The sequence below is a fragment of the Rhamphochromis longiceps genome, linkage group LG10, assembly GCF_057381845.1.
Source record: "Rhamphochromis longiceps isolate RC_006_pf linkage group LG10, R_longiceps_female_GT1.1, whole genome shotgun sequence".
NCBI lineage: Eukaryota > Metazoa > Chordata > Actinopteri > Cichliformes > Cichlidae > Rhamphochromis > Rhamphochromis longiceps.
Window position 1 is genome coordinate 5203973 of NC_140566.1, and position 20056 is coordinate 5224028.

Below are 20056 nucleotides of genomic sequence, written 5' to 3' on the forward strand. Positions count from 1 at the left end.
AAACAATCAGGCTGTGAAGTGTTTTAGCTTTATGGATATCAAAGGGTTGCTCAGTGAATCGACCAATAAAATCTGACACCTTGTGGACAGATGATACCATTACAGCTGATAGAATCACCGGGTTTGTTCTTTTTAGGGGTTATTTTTATGCCTCCAGTGTAACAGTGTGAGCTGTGTTGAAGTACTGCGGGTTCAGTAGAGGTCTCAGGACACCAGTCCTCGAGGCCTGGAGTTGCCCACCCCTGCTATAGAGGATGCATAGGTCTGATCTTGGAAAAACGAAATGTGTTTGGCAAAAAGATGAAGAATCTTTTTCAGTTCACACAGAAAGCTCTGATCCCAGGATGTTTTTAAGGGATTGTCATACTTTTGACATCATTGTATTTGCTGATTATTCATCAGTTCTGTATCTGTTCCCTCTGTCCTCTCCATGCTGACCTCCTACTTCCTGTCCATCTCTCCACCTCAGCTATCTACTCAATTCCTCTGCTATCCTGGTTTGTGTGTTTACGTGTGTGTGCTTGTTTTTGTGCAGCAGCGGGACTTAGTGGAGATTTTCTGCCTGTTGGTTCCACACTTCCACACGCCTGTGATGACATTGTCCTGAACCGCTACTTAAAGGAGTGGCTGGTCCTCTCTTGGTGCTGGATTGTTTAATGACAGATCCTTGTCAGCTTTTTTCTAACAAAAACGCCAAAGGAAAACCCTGTGTCCTTTCAAGCTCAGTCATCAATCCTTCCTTCCTTCTACAAGCTTGCCAAGAAGACAAAATTGGTAAAACTTGGAAAACAAGAATAAAACAAAACTCACAAACAGCTGATCTTTTTAAATTTTAATTGAAAATATAATACAAGGCATTTTCAATGAACATAAATATGGAAGATACAAGTGCACACTGCACATTATTGTCTACAGTTTAGGCCGTCTGTATAAGTAAGCATATTTGTTTGGCCACCAATTTGTCCACAGCAGTTATACAATCCACACTGGTTTATAACTCAGTGTGATAGTGAGCACTTCTTTCACTTTTCTTAATGTGCTTTTTATACATGTACAATATAAAAATAAAGGCTTGCGTTGAATACATTTGAATGTCCATAATGTACACTTTTAAAGGACACAGAGTCTTAAATGCACAGCAAACAGATTTCCTCTTTTCTTTCAACTTCCCTCATGAAATCTTGACTTTAGTCTTGAGCTTATATTCTCAAGTGGTTTGCATGAGATGCTTTTACAGTATGTTTTCCTTCAACCTCATCAGCCTTCATCTCAGAATGTCATGTAAATAATTGTAAAAATATCTGTGCACATTAACCAAAAGCTTAAATAACAAACATATGCTCCAGTGTAATTACACTACAGCAGAATATGACCACACTTTCTTCTCTTTTCCAAATCTAAATCATATTCAGTAACAACAGACATTACAAATAGCGCTAACGTGTAAAAACATAATAAATAGTTTTAGTTCTTAACTAATGAAAAGAAGTTCTGGAATCATTCAGTGTATTAAAATGACCTTAGCTATTTGGATACATTCTTACAAATGTGATTTTTACAAAACAGTGCCTCCCTCACAGCAGTTTTTATTCAAAATATGTCCACACATTTTGGAAATGGAAAATAGTTTCTGAACCAAATCTAGTTTATTTGTTTCAGATTAGAAGCAAACTGAAACACATTTGTTAACTTCCAAGGTGCATAAAGAAAGTCTAAAGAGGTCGAGATTCCAGGAATATCTGTAGTGCAAGACTGATGGTCCTGCAATAATGTTGATGGAGTCTTTAGGTTTTTAGCCAAAAACTCCATCAGCTTAAATGAAACTTGATAAAATGGCTCAAATTTGCTGACCTAACAATGCATCTCGAGGCTTCTTAACAGACTTTCGTGCGCTTTACGCTTGTTAACATTTCCCCAAATATTTCTAAGTAGAATGTGAATACTTGATATACTCAAGTAAAGAAACTATAGAAATTTGTCAAATTTGTGCTACATAACTGTATATCCACAATTTTTTTCCAAGGAGTTTAAATACATAAGTACTGAAGTGTGGTGGACCATTTTGAAAGGAGACCTGCCTTATGGTTCTAATCCTGATGTGATGCATAGTGGTGCTCTGCTGCTAGCTGATATATTTGGTGGCCTCTTTTTGATCTTCAGTTCAATTCAATTTTATTTATACAGCAAATCACAACAACAGTTGCCTCAAGGCGCTTTATATTGTAAGGTGGACCCTACAATAATACGGAGAAATAATACAAAGAAAGTCATATTATTGTTAGTTGCCCAACAGTAATATGACCCGCTTTGGCAACAGTGGGAAGGAAAAACTCCCTTTTAACAGGAATAATCCTCCAGCAGAACCAGGCTCAGGGAAGGGCGGCAATCTACCGCGACTGGTTGGGTTGTGGCAGATGGCCGGTTGTATATTTTTTCAGTTTCTTGATCCACTACTGGTCAAAGAAGGTGGCTCCTACTCCCTCTTGTTAAAAGCGAGAGCTTTATCCTCACTGTGCGGGACTGTGTGATCACCGGGTGTCTTTCTCTAATGCTATAAGCTCTTTGCGCCAGTCTAGAAGAACAGGTCCAAATAATGAATGTATGTAATGAATTTATGCTGATGACGCAGATGATGACTAAGTTACAAAAGAATGCCAACACAAAGTGGTAATAAAGGCAAACACGTCCCCTGTTTCTGTTGTCCATAAAGGCTGCACTCAACAACGTGCTACCAATTACCCCCCAAAATTCACATATTTACAATTTGAATGCTGCAGGCAACTTTAAATGATTAGTTATTAGCTATTAGCAGTGATGGGAATAACGGCATTACTTTTTTCAGTAATGAGTAATCTAACTAATTACTATTCCTATCGTTACAACGCCGTTACAGTTACTAACAAGAAAATGCGCTCCGTTACTATTTTTCAACAAACAGACGATTGAAGCTGTGTTCAGCTTACTGCATCTTATATCAGTTGCATGGAAGTAGCTGTAAGTAATGTGGACGCTACAGCGTTAAGTAGCTGCGCGCGCTCCCGCGGACGGTAATCATGATCACTGTCTAACGAAAAAGAGAGAGAGAGAGAGAGTTTTGTGACGTTTAGCGTGTTTGGAGTGTGTAGTTAGTGTGTAGTGTTGTGGATAGTTTTGTGTTGTGTGTCAGAACAATGAGGCGACTGCTGTCTCCAGGTAGAAACAGGAGTGATACACCTGCTGCTGTCAGACCTGCAGGTATCAGGCTGTGATGTTCTCCTTTATAGTGGACAGAAATTGTGTTTTTGGAGTGGCACAAATAATTTGTGTTGCATCTTATTGAATGCAGAACAACTGATTGTTCTGTAAATAGTTTGAAATGGTTATTTAAAAAATCAAGGTAAAAGGTAAATGGATGCAAATAACGTTGTTGTTTGCAAAACTTGTGCATAGGATTTTAAAATTGACAATTTATATTTGCATTTAAAGTTATGAAATATAATTCATTAAACATGTTTGTTGTTGTTACAGTAAAAAATATAACTTTTTCTACTCTGATTTTATGTTTTTTGTCTGATTTTAGATCAATTGTGTTAATACAGTATGTCAAAATGAAAACATAACTGGAAATTCAGACACGTGAGGTTGTGCTGAAAAGAATGATACCAAACAAGTAAACAGTTTTTAAAGGTGAAATGTAGAGGTCAAATCAGAAGTGGTTAAAATGGCCAATTATACCCTGGACCCCAGAGGGTTAAACATTTTTATAAAGTAACGCAATAGTTACTTTTCAAGTAATTAATTACTTTTAGAATATTGTAACTCAGTTACTAACAGTTACTTTTTTGAAGAAGTAACTAGTAACTATAATTAATTACCTTTTCAAAGTAACTTCCCCAACACTGGTTATTAGTACTAGTCAAGAATATAAGCAAATTTACTGTTCTGCAGTCCTAAACAGCTCAGTATTATCAGAAGCTTTTGCTCATCTGTATTTAAAGAAGTGAGTTTAAAAGCATTTTGAAAGCAAGTTGAAAACCCAACAGAAGCAAAGCCAAGAAAAAGGATTAGGATACTTTGCAAGGGCAAACTTTATCACACAACACATTATGTTGTCTTTTGATGTCTGGTGCTGAAATAGAGTTAATAATACATAGATTAAACCCAGTGTTTATGAGCAACATTCTCCTTCTTAAACAGTAATGACCTATGAGTCCTTCAGGTAGTTTCTCTAAATAAAGACAATGGATAAAGTGTAGCATGCTGGTGCTCTTTTTTTTCTGTCCGTGAGATTAGCACACACAGCGTTCCAGCTGCGGTTAGTAAATGGCAGGAGGAAAACAGTTTGGAAGAAATTACATTTAAAAATCTAAATATGAAAAATGAAAACATTAAAATCCATAAAGTAGAAAAGATGATACTGGACAAATGTATGAAAATCATATCTATACATAGTTTCAAATGTGTACAGTGCATACAGAGTACAAAAGAACTATAAGTAAGTATTCTTAAAGGAAGTAAACAGTGTGTCTGAGAGCTTGTTGGCATCAGTAAATGACCTTTCATTTTAAATTCTTTGCTAAATATTAAAGTCCCTTTGAAAAATCAGCAATTGATCCTTTGTGAGAGTATTCCCTTAGCTCATGCTAGACTAGAGATCCGGCCTGGTTCTGTGCAGGAACCATAATGGGCACGCCTCCCATTCGGGTGATGTTGGAGGCCATGATGGTGGAGGTGGGTAGTGGTGGCGGGGAGGGAGCGGTCTGGAGCTGCAGCCGAGGCTGGTTGTACGTTTGCGGCAGCGCCTGTGCCTGAGGCAACTGGGTGTAGCGCTCGGGTCTGGGCATGGAACCGCCATTGCTGCCGGCCTCGGGGGACAATGGCTGTTCACGTGGCAGGGTGGTGTTGTTGTTGTAGCTGTAATGGGTGGGAGTGGAGGCCCCTTGGTGGCGGGACGGTCTATAGCCGGCATTGCTGCCTGTGGCGGTGATGATGGATGCAGTGTCTGAGGGGGGGCGCTGTGGATACTGCTGCAGGTGGTGGTGGTGGTTGTTGTGGTGATGGGAGGACTCTTTGTGGTGTGGGCTGGAGGCGATGGAGGACAGGGTGCCATTCTTGGAGATGATGTCAGAACCCATGCCGCTCTTAGCCCATGACACACGCTTGGGAGCCTGAGCATCCTCCCTGTAGACATCGAGGTGCAGGATTACTTATTTGTGGCGTGTAGATTACTTTTAGAAATGCATAATTAGTTCACAGTAACACTGAAATGGAGTACTTCATTAAATCTTGAAACTATGGTAATTTGTTTCTGCTATCACAGGATATGAAAATTAAATCTGAAAAACAGGCTTCTTAAACAGGTGTGATAGAATCACTTTAGTTTGAGAAATGTGCAAGATCAAAATGTGCATTCCTGTGCAATTGGTACATGTCAAAAGTAAAACCTGGGTCATCTGCAAAGGACTAAAATGAATTTGATTCAAAGCAGCAGCAACAAGAACTTCATCTACCAACGCTGCCACTTATGACTTGCCTGAACTGACACTGTTTAGCACTGTGGCAAAAGGGTCCTGGTTCAGATCTGCTGGCCAGCTGAGATGCTGTTACGAATTTTAAATGATAAAATTCTGCTTGCATTTAAGCCACACTGACTCACTTGATTTCATTGGCCAAGTCATCCTCGTTGTTTCTTCTCCTTATCACGAAGACAAAAGCGAGGCACACAAAAAGGAGGAAGATGAAGCCAGCCACTGAGCCAACTGTGGCACCAACAATCACCCCCACTTTATTGGCTGGAATTAAAGAACATACAATTACTATCTCAAAGAATTTAAAAACACTTTTATTACCTCATTTCGTGTAGAATCAATAGTACTTGTACAGCACTGGCTAGAAAAGCAGATTAATGTTTTATATTCGAGTCATGTAAAGATGTCCTTTCTGTTTGACATAGAGATGGACTAATCAGGTGACCAGTTGTGCTGTGGCCTAGCAAATCAGTTTTAAGCTACAATTCAGTTTCATTTATATAGGGACAAATCACAACAGCTGTTGCCTCAAGGCGCTTTATATTGTAATGTAAAGACACTACAATAATGCTGCGATGTTGATCACTAATTTACCGCTGTCCATTGTTTTCAGGCTTCTGCAACATTATATATTCCCAGGACGCTAGGTTGTGTTGGGCATGGTTGACTGTCCAGACTCATGTTAAAGTAAGACAAATTCAGCCAACTTTGACAAAAGTATAATTTTCTTAGCTGCTGAATAGAAAAGTCAGCTAAGCTAATGGTTACAATGTAAAATGTCACAGCCCTATGCTAGCAACGTTAAACATGTCTGGCAAACAGGGTTTGTTTTTTACTTTGAATCTGTGTAAGTCATGAGTGATAGGGGTTTATAATGATACTTTTGCTAAATTATTGTATATTTGTAATATTTTAATATATATGTAAGAAAGTTCGCTGCATATTCATTTAGTTTTCTTATGACGTGTCAGCAGTCATAAGAAATTAGTAGGATATGATCGTGTCCAACAGAAATAATTAATTACATCGATGCTCGCTGTTCATGCTTGATAATAGTGTATCTGAATGTGTGGTCCATAACTATTTTTCATCACTTATTTTTATTAATAAACCATAACCAGGGTTACACTTGCTGCGTACAGTTGGTAATGTGCAGGTCGATTGCGCAGCTCTTTTCTGCCACCGTGTTGCTGGCTGTGCACACGTATTTCCCCGACATGTTGCTGCTCAGGTTGTTCAGCTTCAGAGTGCCAGTCTTCTCATCTAACACAGCAGTTTACATGGAAAAGACAGTCAAACACACATGAAGACACATTATTTCACATGTATAACAGTTCTCAAAGATGTGCTAAGTGACAATCCCAAAAGACGGTGTGCAGGCTGCTTTTTCTATCAATAATTCACATTTATAGCAAACAATGACTCTTTGTTTTTTCGCTGTGCACTCACTGAGCATGGGTGAGAAGAAGACCTCAGAGGTGGGGCTGGTTTTCTTCCACTTGTACAAAGGAATAGGTTTCCCAGAGCTGGACATGCAGATCAGAGTAACATTTCCTTTTACCTCTGGCTTCCCTGTCATAGAGCACTTCGGAACAGAAGGAGGGACTGAGGGGAGAGGATTATGTAATGTTTTATTACAAGACTTTCTGTTTTACTGTTTCACAGTGAATCTGAGAAGTACAGCTGTGCAACGGGTGAATTTCCCTTACCTTTCACATCCAGGGTAACCGTTTCAGTAATACCATCATTAACAATCTGAAAGATGTAGCTTCCTGAATCGGACTCCCGGGTGTTGTTGATGTAGAACGACACATCTGATGATGGCATCTGATGTAGGAAACCGACACGGCCCTTAAACTGTCCGTCAAACACCTTCACCTCGTTGTCGGTGTAGGAGATGATCTGGACAGAAGGACAGAAAGCAAGCGTCACATGAAACAAAAAGAAGATTAAAAAAAGGGGGTTTTTTGGGGTCTTTTAGTACATAAAAGAAAGCACACGAAGAAGTAGTTGTGCATAACAGATATCACTGACCTGTGTCACTGACATCCAGGTCAGGGATGTAATGGACTTTGTATTTATCCAAAACATTTCCAGAGATTTATTTGCTAAATGTCCAAGTGCAAGACTTTAAAGAAAAGAAAGTTTCACTAACACTGGTAAAATCAGCAGTGCTTACAGAGGAAAGTTCAGGACATCTTCAACAACTCACCTTAGTATCACTGACATTGGACAGAAGTTAGCTTCACTGACTCATCAACCTTTACTGGACTCTACACAAAGTTTTACAGCCTCCTCCAAAGCAACTACACATGACGCATATCGGCAGGTGAGGTAAACAGTGCACGGCGGACTCACAGCCCACACTTTAAAAAGGTACGTTCTCAGTTTAAACATTGGACATGTTTTCTATGTTCAGTTGTGAATAAAATTAAATCTAACCTTCACATTTCCACCTATAAGGCCAAATTAAACAGTAATATTAATGTTCTTGAACCTGATCTATAAATTCTCAGCTCTCATTCTCTGCAATTTAATTAACACAAATTATGCAGGTCTGTATTGTTAGATAAATACTACATTCTAACGAATATGGCTCTTGTACAATAAAAAACAAAACACAACAAAAGAAGCCTGATATAAAACCTAGTTCCAGCATATGTATCTCTGCAGTGGAAGGGGCTGAAATACAGTATAAATAGAACGGTTCAAGGCAGATGCATCATTTACAGTAAAAAGTAAAGATGTTCTTAGATTAAAATCTGTTTTCTTTGAGTAATCTAGTCACCTGATGGTCTGGACCTTGATCACTTGCTGTAACTGATGGAACCTTGAATTCTGCTTTATACCAGAGAATCCTGAAGGAAAATCTCCTGCCATCAGCTTGTATTCTGAAGTTCAATTACATTTGAGTTATGCACCAGGAAAGTGATCCAGAACATAGCAGCAAAAGAAAAAAATGAAGGTTTTGGAGTGATCAAAATAGTCAAAGACCGGACTTAAATCTGATTGAGATGCTTTGGCAAGACCATTCTCAAAAGCCCTCCAATGTGAAAGAATTAAACCATTCTGCAAAGAAGAGTGGGCCAAAATCACTCCACAGTGATCTAAAAGCATCATCGCCTGTTACCTTAAAGGTAAGAACGGTGAGGAGCAAAAACTGTCTGTTTAAAAGAGAAGATGAACTGAGGGGCTGCACCAAGAACTCATGCATTGGTATTTATGATTACTTTCAACTACAAATGATGCCAAGCAACTCTAATAGCATTCAAAAACAAAACCAAGAGCTGGAAAAGGCACAATAGGTTCTTGTCAATTATTTTCTCCATATTACTATTATTATATTATGCATAGGAAACATATATTAGCAGTTTGGAAAAAATATCACTTTGTCAAATTTTAGTTACTTACATAATTAGTACCATACCACCCCATTAGAGCACTTTGCTCTCAGACTGTAGGCTTACTTGTTGTTCCTAGGATATTTAAAAGTAGAATGGGAGGAAGAGCCTTCAGTTTTCAGGCCCTGCTTCTGTGGAACCAGATTTGGATTGGGGAGACAGACACTATCTCTACTTTTAAAATTAGGATTCAGAGTTTCCTTCTTGCTAAAGTAGTACAGTTAGGGCGTGATCAGGTGACCCTGAGTTATGCTGAGGCTGCTGGAGGATTCCCATGATGCACTGAGTATTTCTTCTTCAGTCACCTTTCTCGCTCACTATGTGTTTATATACATATTATTTCTAGTTAATAATCTCTGTCTCACTTCCACAGCATGTCTTATCCTGTCTTCCTTCTCTCACCCCAACTGGTCGCAGCAGATGGCCCCGCCCCTCCCTGAGCCTGGTTCTGCCGCAGGTTTCTTCCTGTTAAAACTGAGTTTTTACTTCCCACTGTTGCCAAAGTGCTTGCTCATAGGGGGTCATATGATTGTTGGGTTTTTCTCTCTATTATTGTAGGATCTACCTTACACTATAAAGTGACTTGAGGTGACTGTTGTTGTGATTTGGTGCTGTATAAATAAAATACAATAGAATTGAACAATTTGTCAGAGGGGAATTGCTCACTTTATCTTGTCTAAACACATACGACTCTGAATAGATTGCAGTTAAGTTTTGTTCTTTTATCAGTGAAAATGTTTTTACATTTAATGAATGTTTCTTCCTGTAAAGAGTAAAGTAAGGTGAGACACTAAGGGAAATAATAATAAAAAAAAACCCTGTATCCTTTCCCTTCTTGAGTTCTCTTTCTTCCCCTAAATCTATTTGATTGTGATCCTCCTTTTGGATCATCTATCTGCACAGCACAGTAGTATTAGAAACCTTTAAGTCTTTTCTTGTCTTGGCTTGATATACAGTATATTAGACTTAAGTGTAATTGTTTCCTTACCATCTTCATCTGGCTGGTGTTAGGCATCAAAAAGTTCCAGGCGATACTCTTGGAATTTGGGTTGCCGCCAGTGTACCGGGCCTGCAGCTCCACATACTGACCCTCGATCACTTCTCCATTTTTCAGGGGTATTAAAAAGTTGGCCCATATGCCTGGATGAAGGAAGAAAGGGAAAAAATACACTGTAAAAATCACAGTTTTTTATTACTTTTGTCACGGACCCGGTGCCGGGGACTCGGGGTTCGTGAACAGTGTGGACCTTTATTGTTATTAGTGTATTGGATGTATGTTTGCTGCACTGTGCTCTTGTGTTCCATGCTGGTGTGTGTGTGTGTGTGAGGCTGGAGGATGAAGGACAGCCACCTGCAGGCCTGATGGGTGTGGCCCTGCCAGCTGCTGGTCACGCCTAGCTTACCACACACCTGCTTCTGATCAGGATCGTCGGGGGAGCTACTTAACAGAGCGATGGAGCTTCCTCCGGCGCAGGATCGTTGAGTTAGACTCCATGTCAGTGTTTCTAGTGTTGTTAAAGTGTATGCCTGCCGGAGTTGGTGCCATAACGGCTGTGTCTGTGTTTTTCCCCAGGAGGACAGCGGAACACAGGACTGCAAGACACACGGGGTGTGTGAAGGCACAGGGGCAGAGAGCACGGGATACCAGCACTTGGGAGAAGACACGTCACGGGAGTCGAGGGAGCACTTTTGGAGATTTAATGTGTGGTGTACAATTACCTCACTGTAAATAAACCCACTGTTCATTCCATTAAGTCTGCGTTTTGGGTCCTTTCTCCTACATCCCCCACGGTCTGCCCTCCAGACCGTGACAGAACGATCCTGCCAGATGGACCCAGCGGACTTTTCGGAGAGGTTCAGGAGGGAGGTGACAGACAAAGTAAATCGTCTATGTGAACTGTGGCTGGAAGCGCACGCGGAGGGTTTACGTTGTGCTGTGGAGAAGCGGTTGCAGGAAACACTGACTTGTTTTCCCTGGGTGTTGGACAATCTTTTTCCGATTGTGGCGGATTTCCTGCTCAACACCCTTCACCTCCACTCTCCGATCCAGGCTGCCCCCCCACTTGGCCAGCCTGAGGTTCTTCAGCCTGATACGCCGGCCCCGACGTCTACCCGGAAACGGCGTTCGCGCCGCCGGCGTTCCTCACCGCAGCCGCCCTCCCGGACATCTCAAGAACCGGCTGTGGTGAGTAATAAGGACACTTTTTCATTTCTCACCCCATCTGCTTTTTTGTTTTCAGTGGATGGTGACACCGCTGACGCTGCTGCAAGCCGGCCAACAGTACAACTAGCGTGGCCTCATTCAGCAGTCTCCACGCCACTGGCGGCTTCACCATCTGCGGTTGTAGCGCCGTCATCATCCCATTGCAGCCAGCTGAGCAGCCACTTCCGCTCTCATAGCTGGAATGCTAGGTGACTCTGAGAGATGGTTAGAATTGTGACAGCTGGGTGCAGTAACTCTGGAGGCTGTGGATCCATATATGGACCTAGCATATTCATTATCAAGTAGCACGCGTAACCTTGATCTTTCCGCCACCGTGTCAAACTCACCTTCATCTTCAGTCAGACGTACTCTCATCAGCTGCAGCAAGTCGGCCGTCACGGCTGAGCATGCATCGATCTTTCTTCGAAATTCTTGACTTGGTGAGGTTTGGAGTCGAATTCTGTCATACTGTTCCTTTAATTCAGACTCAAGCTTCTCAGCCTCATCCATCATATCATACATGTCACTCTCAGAGCATACTTGCTTTAACTTTGTGCGAATGTCTCTTACGTTGCTTTTCCATTTCTCGTATGTTGCTTTGAACCTCTTCTCCTTTTGAGTTAACTCTTGATCTTTCAGTTCCTGCATTTTTGGCGTTAATCGCCTTTCACGAGAGGATTTTCTTGCTTTTGTCTCAGATTTCTCAGACACTACACTTTTTTCCTCTTCCAAATCCCCTGCATCTTGTACTTCTGACATAACATCAGGGTGACTATGACCATCTTTAGACATTTTCAGACTTTAAAGGGGGTATCTTATGAAGAGGACAAGATAACTAAGGTAATTACAAGAATGGATGTAATAGGCGGAGAATTATTAAAATTAACACAAAGGAACCTTAGCTTAGATTCTTACGTATGACAGCAAATAAATTTTCAGTTTCAGCCTTCATGAAGCTTGCAAGCAACAGGTAAGAAAACAACAATAATTTCCAGAACTTCAACAGATTGTCCTTTTTTTTTTTTTCTTTTTTTTTTTTCTTTTTTTGTTTGTTTGTTTTTTTTACACAATCCGAAATTTGAACACAATTAATTCCTTGTCCATTACAGCAAATTTGTAGCTCATGTTCTATCCATCAACTCATGAGGCATAATAACTGCGCAATATAGCCTGAGGACTCACGCTTTAGCCTGAAACCGCTTCTTGGAGTGTCCGCTGAATCTGCAGCTCCCGATTGGTTGTCACAAAATGCAAAGCAACGTGTCCACTGAAGCCTGTAGCTCGCTGCAGGATGAGAAGCAACCGAGACCTGTAGCTTGCTGCAGGATGAGAAGAGCTTTGCACACCGAAGCCTCCAGATGGATTGGGACACGTTTTCACTGTTTCTACTCTGGTCGAAAGAATCCACGCTTCGTACTGATGTCCACAATTCTTTTATTCCTCTCACAATCATGGAGCACCGTGAAAACTAGAAACAAGTAAAATAATATCGATAGCACATATGATATTCATCTCAGCCACTTATTTCCTTTCACAAGGTGCACAAGTGTTAAACAAATAACAGCATAATGATTTTTTACCGTGTACGCCTTGTAAAACCAGCAGTAGAAAAGTTGTATATTCCGAAAAGTCCGCCGTGTTACCGTTCTGTCTTGTCTCTCCCGCGCACAACTTCCGGTTCCCGCAACTCACAGGAAGTGACTACTTCACAATAATATTTTAACAGAAACATTTCTTATAAGCAGGATATATCACTGGATTCATAGATTACCTTTCCTACTGCAAATGTACACAAGCATGAGAAGCAAATAAAGAAAACAAATAGAAAACAATAACGATCTCAGATTCACTTTGGTGTTGTCATGGCAACCCACACAAACATTTCAGCGTCAGCTACATGGCTCTTGTACAATAAAAAACAAAACACAACAAAAGAAGCCTGATATAAAACCTAGTTCCAGCATATGTATCTCTGCAGTGGAAGGGGCTGAAATACAGTATAAATAGAACGGTTCAAGGCAGATGCATCATTTACAGTAAAAAGTAAAGATGTTCTTAGATTAAAATCTGTTTTCTTTGAGTAATCTAGTCACCTGATGGTCTGGACCTTGATCACTTGCTGTAACTGATGGAACCTTGAATTCTGCTTTATACCAGAGAATCCTGAAGGAAAATCTCCTGCCATCAGCTTGTATTCTGAAGTTCAATTACATTTGAGTTATGCACCAGGAAAGTGATCCAGAACATAGCAGCAAAAGAAAACAACTTAAATCTGATTGAGATGCTTTGGCAAGACCTTAAACAGACCGTTTATTCTCAAAAGCCCTCCAATGTGAAAGAATTAAAGCATTCTGCAAAGAAGAGTGGGCCAAAATCACTCCACAGTGATCTAAACGCATCATCGCCTGTTACCTTAAAGGTAAGAACGGTGAGGAGCAAAAACTGTCTGTTTAAGAGAGAAGATGAACTGAGGGGCTGCACCAAGAACTCATAAACATAAATATTACACATGTGGCCCAGAGAAAGAAGACTCGCGTTGTGAGTTTGCTAACCCTGATGTTTCCCTGCACATCAAGGATTGCTGTTAAAGCAGAATTGAAGTGTACTGTTCAAACACAGGGATTTTAAGTGGCACCATAGTGGGTTAAAACAAACAAACAAACATAAAAAAAAGGCATGTCGGTTTTTCCTGTGACTTTCATATTGTGGACAGTTAGAGCAAGGAATGCCAATTTCTCATGGTGAATCTTCAAAGACAGAGCAGAGTGGGTCTGCTTCAGTGGCGCACTGATCAGGTAATGAAAGCTGAACTTGTGTGAATTTCACTCTGGGTCTGTAAAAACTCAGATGAGCAATGTTCTGCCTGTAAAACATTGGTTTGATGTGTAAGTAACTAATCCACACCAGGATTATTTATAATAAAAGCATTTTTTTTTTAAATTGTGGATTTACTACTTTTCCTTGATTATTAAAGGACTACAACACCCAAACTAGTCATTACCTTTGCTTTAATTTTTTCTTTTTTTTTTATTATAGTGAAAGTAGTCTTCAGGAAAAGTTCTCCAGGCTTCTTGAAGGACATTCAATTCAGTTCAATTCAAGTCAAGTTGGCTTTATTGTCACTTCAACCATATACAGTTTAACAGTACACAGTGAGGCGAAACAACGTTCCTCCAGGAACCAAGGTGCTACATGCAACATAAATTTACAACATAATTTAACAGAAAACTCTAAACTAGCTAACTAAGAGGCCTAGTTAGCTGGCTAGCAGAGACAAGACAGACTGACCTAACATAAATTACAACATAAATTAACAAAAAACTATCTAAATATCTAAGGATGACTTTTTTTTTTGTTATCAGACAGCAGACAACAAAGTGCACGTGCAAATGTGCAAACAAGAGCAGCAAGTGACAGTGTGACAAAAAAAAAACACAACGTAACATAATAATAAGGTTTTGTGATGATGAGTTGAGGTAGTGGAGGAACAGTAAACATTCCTTAGTGTAGCAGCAAAAATTAGGAAGTGCAGAAGTTAGTGCAGAAAGTCCAGTAATAATATTGTGCAAAAGACCATTTACAGGTTGGTGTGTGCGATGGTTTGGTGGTGTAGGTCAGTGTGTTTGTGCTTGTGTTGATTAGTCAGTCCAGTCTCAATGTTTTGAGGTAGTTGAGTTAAGCTGAGTGATAATGTTAGTGTGTGTGTATGTGTGTGTGTGCGTGTTTATCAGTCAGTCCCTTTTTGCTGAGGAGACGGATGGCTTGTGGAAAAAAGCTGTTGCACAGTCTGGATGTGTGTGCCCGAATGCTTCGGTACCTTTTTCCAGATGGCAGGAGTGTGAAGAGTGTGTGAGAGGGGTGTGTCCGATCAGCCACAATGCTGGTGGCTTTGCGAATGCATCGTGTGGTGTAGATGTCCTCAATAGAGGGGAGAGAGACCCCGATGATCTTCTCTGCTGTTCCCACTATCCGCTGTAGGGTCTTGCGGTCTGATATGGCACAGTTCCCAAACCAGACAGTGATGCAGCCGCTCAGGATGCTCTCGATAGTTCCTCTATAGAAGGTGGTCAGGATCGGTGGTGGAAGCCGGGCCTTTCTCAGTCTTCTCAGAAAGAAGAGACGCTGTTGGGCTTTCTTGTGCAGGGAGCTGGTGTTGAGGGACCAGCCGAGGGCCGTCTCCAGGTGGACGCCCAGGAATTTGGTGCTGTCGACGATCTCCACAGAGGAGCCGTTGATGCTCAGCGGTGAGTGGTCGCCTCGTGTCCACCTAAAGTCAACAACCATCTCTTTTGTCTTGTCAACATTCAGAGACAGGTTGTTGTCTTTACACCAGTCCGTTAGTCTCTGCACTTCCTCTCTGTACGCTGACTCGTCGTTCTTGCTAATGAGACCCACCACGGTCGTGTCATCAGCGAACTTAATGATGTGATTTGAACTATGTGTTGCTACACAGTCATGAGTCAGCAGTGTGAACAATTCAATTCAATTCAATTCAATTCAATTTTATTTATATTGCACCAAATCACAACAACAGTCGCCTCACAGAGCTTTATATTGTACAGTAGATCGTACAATAATAGATACAGAGAAAAACCCAACAATCAACAATATGACCCCCTATGAGCAAGCACTTTGGCGACAGTGGGAAGGAAAAACTCCCTTTTAACAGGAAGAAACCTCCGGCAGAACCAGGCTCAGGGAGGGGCGGTCATCTGCTGCGACCGGTTGGGGTGAGAAGGAAGACAGGATAAAGACATGCATTCAAAGCTCTTCTTTTGGATGTTGGCTGCCTTTCCTTCCCTTCTCTGTCAAGATGATCCCACTATTCACTAATGTTGAGGTCCAGGGTTTGGGGAGGCCAATACACAACTGATAGCATTCCATAATGTGTTTTTCTATTTGAAGATGGTGGTGTTGTAAATGCTATTGTATAATTACGTTAGCACAATGGTGATAGGAAGGCCCCAACCCCGCCTTCCTAATGTGGGAGCCAACCAATAGGACCACTCCCTCCATGTCTGCGACCAGTGAGACCACAATCATCACCATCTAACAAGGTACCAGTGATATGAGACACATATGTTGCTTTCCACTTGTATGCACAATCATATTGGGTCACGGGTGGTATATGGGAAGTCTGGTAAACAGGTCCCTGGTGGCAGGAAACTAAGTCCGTGGGTCAGAGGGGGCCAGCCGAGATTCAGTCTCTGAGCATGTTACATGTAGGACACTGGGTTCTGTGTTCCCTCTGTTTAGTTTCTGCCCATGTGTTCCTTCTGTTCTCTGTCTGTTACTGTGTCTCTGAGTCCAGTCTGTGCATTTCCTGTTTTATTTTGAAGGTCTGTGTCTTATGTCAGTGTGTTCAGTTTTGTGCTCTCCCTGTCTCGTCTGTGTAATCAGTGTCAGCCGTGTCTCCCAGCTGTGTCCTTTCAGTCCTGTTCACCTCTTGTATTTAGTGTCTGAGTCTCACCCTGCTCGTCGTTGCGTCGTTCTTCATTCTACTCTGTTTTTTCTGTTTGCCCGGTTTCCTGTCTGTTGCTTTCCCAGTTTAGTTAGTTTTCTGTTCAATCGGCAAACTCCCAATAAAGACGGGTGTTTTGACTTCACATTTGCCTCTGTGAGTCCTGCTCTTGGGTTCCTGCCTGCCTTCACACAGCCATGACATTTTCTTCTTTTTTTTCCTGTTATTTATCTTCCTTCGTTGAGTCTCTGTTTCCTCCTTTTCTGCTTTTCTGCTTTGCAGTTTTTCACTTTTTCCTTTTTATTTGTTTCCTGTCTTTGTTCCTGCTGCTTTTATTGGAAGCAAGCTCCTCTGCAGAAAGAAACGCAATGTAGGACACATGTAGCTTTGGAAGATGGGTGCAACATTGACTGTCCAGCTCAGCTCAAAATTCAGTGTTTAGACATTTTCCTAGCTCTCCCATCTTCTTCTTCTTCATCCTCCTCCTCCCTTGGTCTCCTCCTCGAACCGTCTGGTACTGGGTTGGGGGGCAATAGCACAGGAGCATCCTGGCCATTGTCTCCATCGTCATCTGTGTCACTATCAGGAACACTTTCAGTGTCGCTCTCAGATCCCTCATCTTCCCACCACCTGATTTCATCAATAATTGGATCTTCTTCTGCTCCATTATTGTACACGGGTTGTTCTATTTCTAGAGGTGGATTTCTTTCTGTGTAATCTCCTGCTCCCATCTCTGCTCTATTAATGACCAATGGTCGTTCTATCTGTTGGGGTGGATTTCTTTCTATGTTATCTCCTACTCCCATCTCTGCTCCATTAATGACCAAGGGTCCTTCTATTTCCTGGGGTGGATTTCTTTCAATGCCATCGCCTACTCCCATCTCTGCTCTAAAATTTTCCCAGGGTCCTGCTATTTCCTGGGGAGGATTTATTTCGATGCCTCCTGCCGGAACATCAACTGCCTCCTCTTGTTGTGGCAGTTGATTATCAACTAAACCACGCAACTGATTGATTTCAATCCAGGGGAACATCCTGTCAACTGCTCTAAGATTTCCCTGTTGCAGCAGTGCCAAAAGCAGCTCATTGACTGCTAGTCCTACACCGTCATGGTTTTGTGAGCCGTCTCCTCTATCCATTTTTTGAAAACAGTCTGCTTTAATAGACTGGAGGAAACTGGTCGGTACAGCTGTCAAACTTTAGCTGATTGGTACAGAACTTTTAAAATGTCCTTGAAAAAGAGTTTAAATCTCTTTAGGAAACTGTTTAAAAACACGACGCAAATGTGAACTAATCGCAACTGATTGCTGTGAGGAACACTGCGAACTAACGGCTATTTAAGGATTTTCAGATCAAAGTCAAGATTTTGATTGGTTGTGGTTTGAGCTGACTTTTGTGACGTCATCGAATTTGGTTCATTGTGATGACGGTCAACGTTCTGCTGATGAAAAAATGTCGCCGGTGACTGAAACTTTTACAGGAGAAGCATTTCCCACAAAGCCTTGAATGAATTATAGTGACAGAAAGAAAGAAAGAAAGAAAGAAAGAAAGAAAGAAAGAAAGAAAGAAACAGCAACAACTACTAAACAGAATTTTTGCACGTTTAAAATCACCATGGCAATGCGCATGCGCATATTCTCCTGCACGCAACGGGCTTTGGAGTTGACGTAACGCCGCAATGCATTGTGGGAGCACCAGGCCACGAATCAAAACAAACACACTGTAGCTCAAAATGAAAAGGACGGTGTAGAGACAGTTTGTGTCCACATGCAAAGAGACGGTACTTGCAAAAAGTAGCGTGCATCGGAAATGTGGACCCGTATGAAAGTGGAGTAGAAACCCTGAAGACCAAACCGCTGTTGACTTAGCATGATCTGTTCTCGTACCTTGTCTGTAAAGTCAGCGCATACACGGCGCACCAATTTCGCCGTTATAAATCTCTGGAGGCGCACATCCAATTCACCAAGGACTGGGTGCAATTGTGAGTACGCCGTCATTCAAACCAAGTGAAGTCAGCTTGAGTACTACGAGTAAAATGCGTTTGATTTCCCTCCGAACATTCAGATTAGTGCAGCATAAATTCATTCATGAGGGGAAATTACAGTGAGAACATGTGGAAGCTCTGTTAGATGGATGCCATAGTGAGTTCAGTGCACTGATGTGACATTGTCCTGAAGGATTTAGTTATTCTCTATGGTTAATGAAATTACACTAATTAATTCATATTTATTATAAATAATCCTAATTACACATCTTGCTTCCGTGTTTGTGTGCTGTGTCACTAAATACATTTTAGTGACACATTTTATTTTAGTTTTATACATTGATTAATGACCTGCAGAATCGCCTTATCATATTAAGTGTCCACAATTGTCACTTAAAGTCGAACTTTATGCTTTCTCACTCTTGAAAGTGATTACATCCTTGCATTACATACTTAAGTTTTTTGCTGATAGGTTTCTAAAAAGAAACATGCAGATTTAAAATATAACATGCAGCTTTCTATATATGGATACATAAAAACACTTTAGTTGTTACATTTATGATTAATGTATTTGAACGTAGACACAACACATTTGTGTCGGCCTTGGCTTATTAAAGTTCGTGTCTTGAACTTTGCCTGTGTGTGTTTCAGGTACTGCACTCTCAAAGACTGAATCCACCAGCATTGCAGCCATGGGTCATTGTGAGCATCACAGGGAAGGTTGAAGCCGCCCACTGCAGCTGTATGGCCAGAGTCGCGGAGACCTGCACCCATGTCTCTGCTCTTCTGTTTAAAGTAGAAGCAACAGTGTGGATCTGTGGCACAAGGACTGTTACAGATGAACCTGCATACTTGATTTTGCTGGGTAATATGACCAAGATACAGCCAGAGGTTGGCCATAAGATAGACTTCTCCTCTTCAGCTGCCCAAAAAAAGGCTCTCAATCAAAACATAAACAGACCATCTGTAGTGACAGGTAAAAGAAGCCGTCCTCAAAACAGAAAAATTCACAGGCACAGACGGTATCCACGCGCCTTCACGTCTGCAGTGCCCGGTGGTGCTTTCCGTGGCTCGTTACAAACGATGTGACATATATGAAGTCGTAAGTGTTCGTGTATTTAATATCGTACTAGGCAGATTTACTGCATTACCATTTACTACACATTTACCTGTGTATGGCTATTGTCAGTACATGTTGCTCATTGTAAACTTTCTTTAAGTGTGTAACATTCACAATGATACTGTTGATGGTAACGTGTATGATTCCAGCGTACCTGACAGGGACTATTGACTTTTTGTACACAGTTGATTATGTAAAGCCCCTTGCATTGGATTCATAATCAAGTTCACTGATTGACTACCCTGCAGTGCTGTTTTCCTGTATTCCTGTTTCATCCACTTTAATGAAGTGTCCTGTGTTATAGTAACAGTGAGTTGTGGATTCACTTAATGAATGCCTAAGTTGGGCTTTAATCTGCCTTAGACTTACTGATCTTCTTTGAA

General features: G+C 41.2%; 1 protein-coding gene across 3 annotated transcripts; it reads right to left on the reverse strand.

Moving 5' to 3' along the window:
• Positions 1–4043: 4043 nt before the first annotated feature.
• Positions 4044–12987, reverse strand: LOC146660202 (endothelial cell-selective adhesion molecule-like). Of its 3 annotated transcripts, XM_085419959.1 has the most exons (8): positions 12692–12987; positions 12294–12579; positions 9897–10048; positions 7217–7409; positions 6957–7112; positions 6648–6770; positions 5636–5771; positions 4044–5160 (listed from the first exon to the last, which is right to left on the reverse strand). In XM_085419959.1, the coding sequence occupies exons 2-8, from the start codon at positions 12562–12564 to the stop codon at positions 4623–4625; spliced, it is 1569 nt and encodes a 522-aa protein (XP_085276085.1). In that variant the 5' UTR covers positions 12565–12579; positions 12692–12987; the 3' UTR covers positions 4044–4622. The 3 variants fall into 3 exon arrangements, with proteins under 3 accessions (XP_085276085.1, XP_085276086.1, XP_085276084.1); XM_085419960.1 differs by lacking the exon at positions 12294–12579 and having other exon boundaries at positions 12692–12985; XM_085419958.1 differs by lacking the exons at positions 12294–12579; positions 12692–12987 and adding an exon at positions 11459–12274.
• Positions 12988–20056: the final 7069 nt, after the last annotated feature.

Bases quoted from the DNA above. Each gene is read 5' to 3' on its own strand.
- LOC146660202 (XM_085419958.1), bottom strand. From the start codon at position 11,903: ATGTCTAAAGATGGTCATAGTCACCCTGATGTTATGTCAGAAGTACAA. The intron at 7,410-9,896 runs GTAAGGAAACAA...CCTTCTGTCCAG, and splicing joins ACACCAGCCAGATGAAGATG to ATCATCTCCTACACCGACAA. The intron at 7,113-7,216 runs GTAAGGGAAATT...CTCTCCCCTCAG, and splicing joins GGTTACCCTGGATGTGAAAG to TCCCTCCTTCTGTTCCGAAG.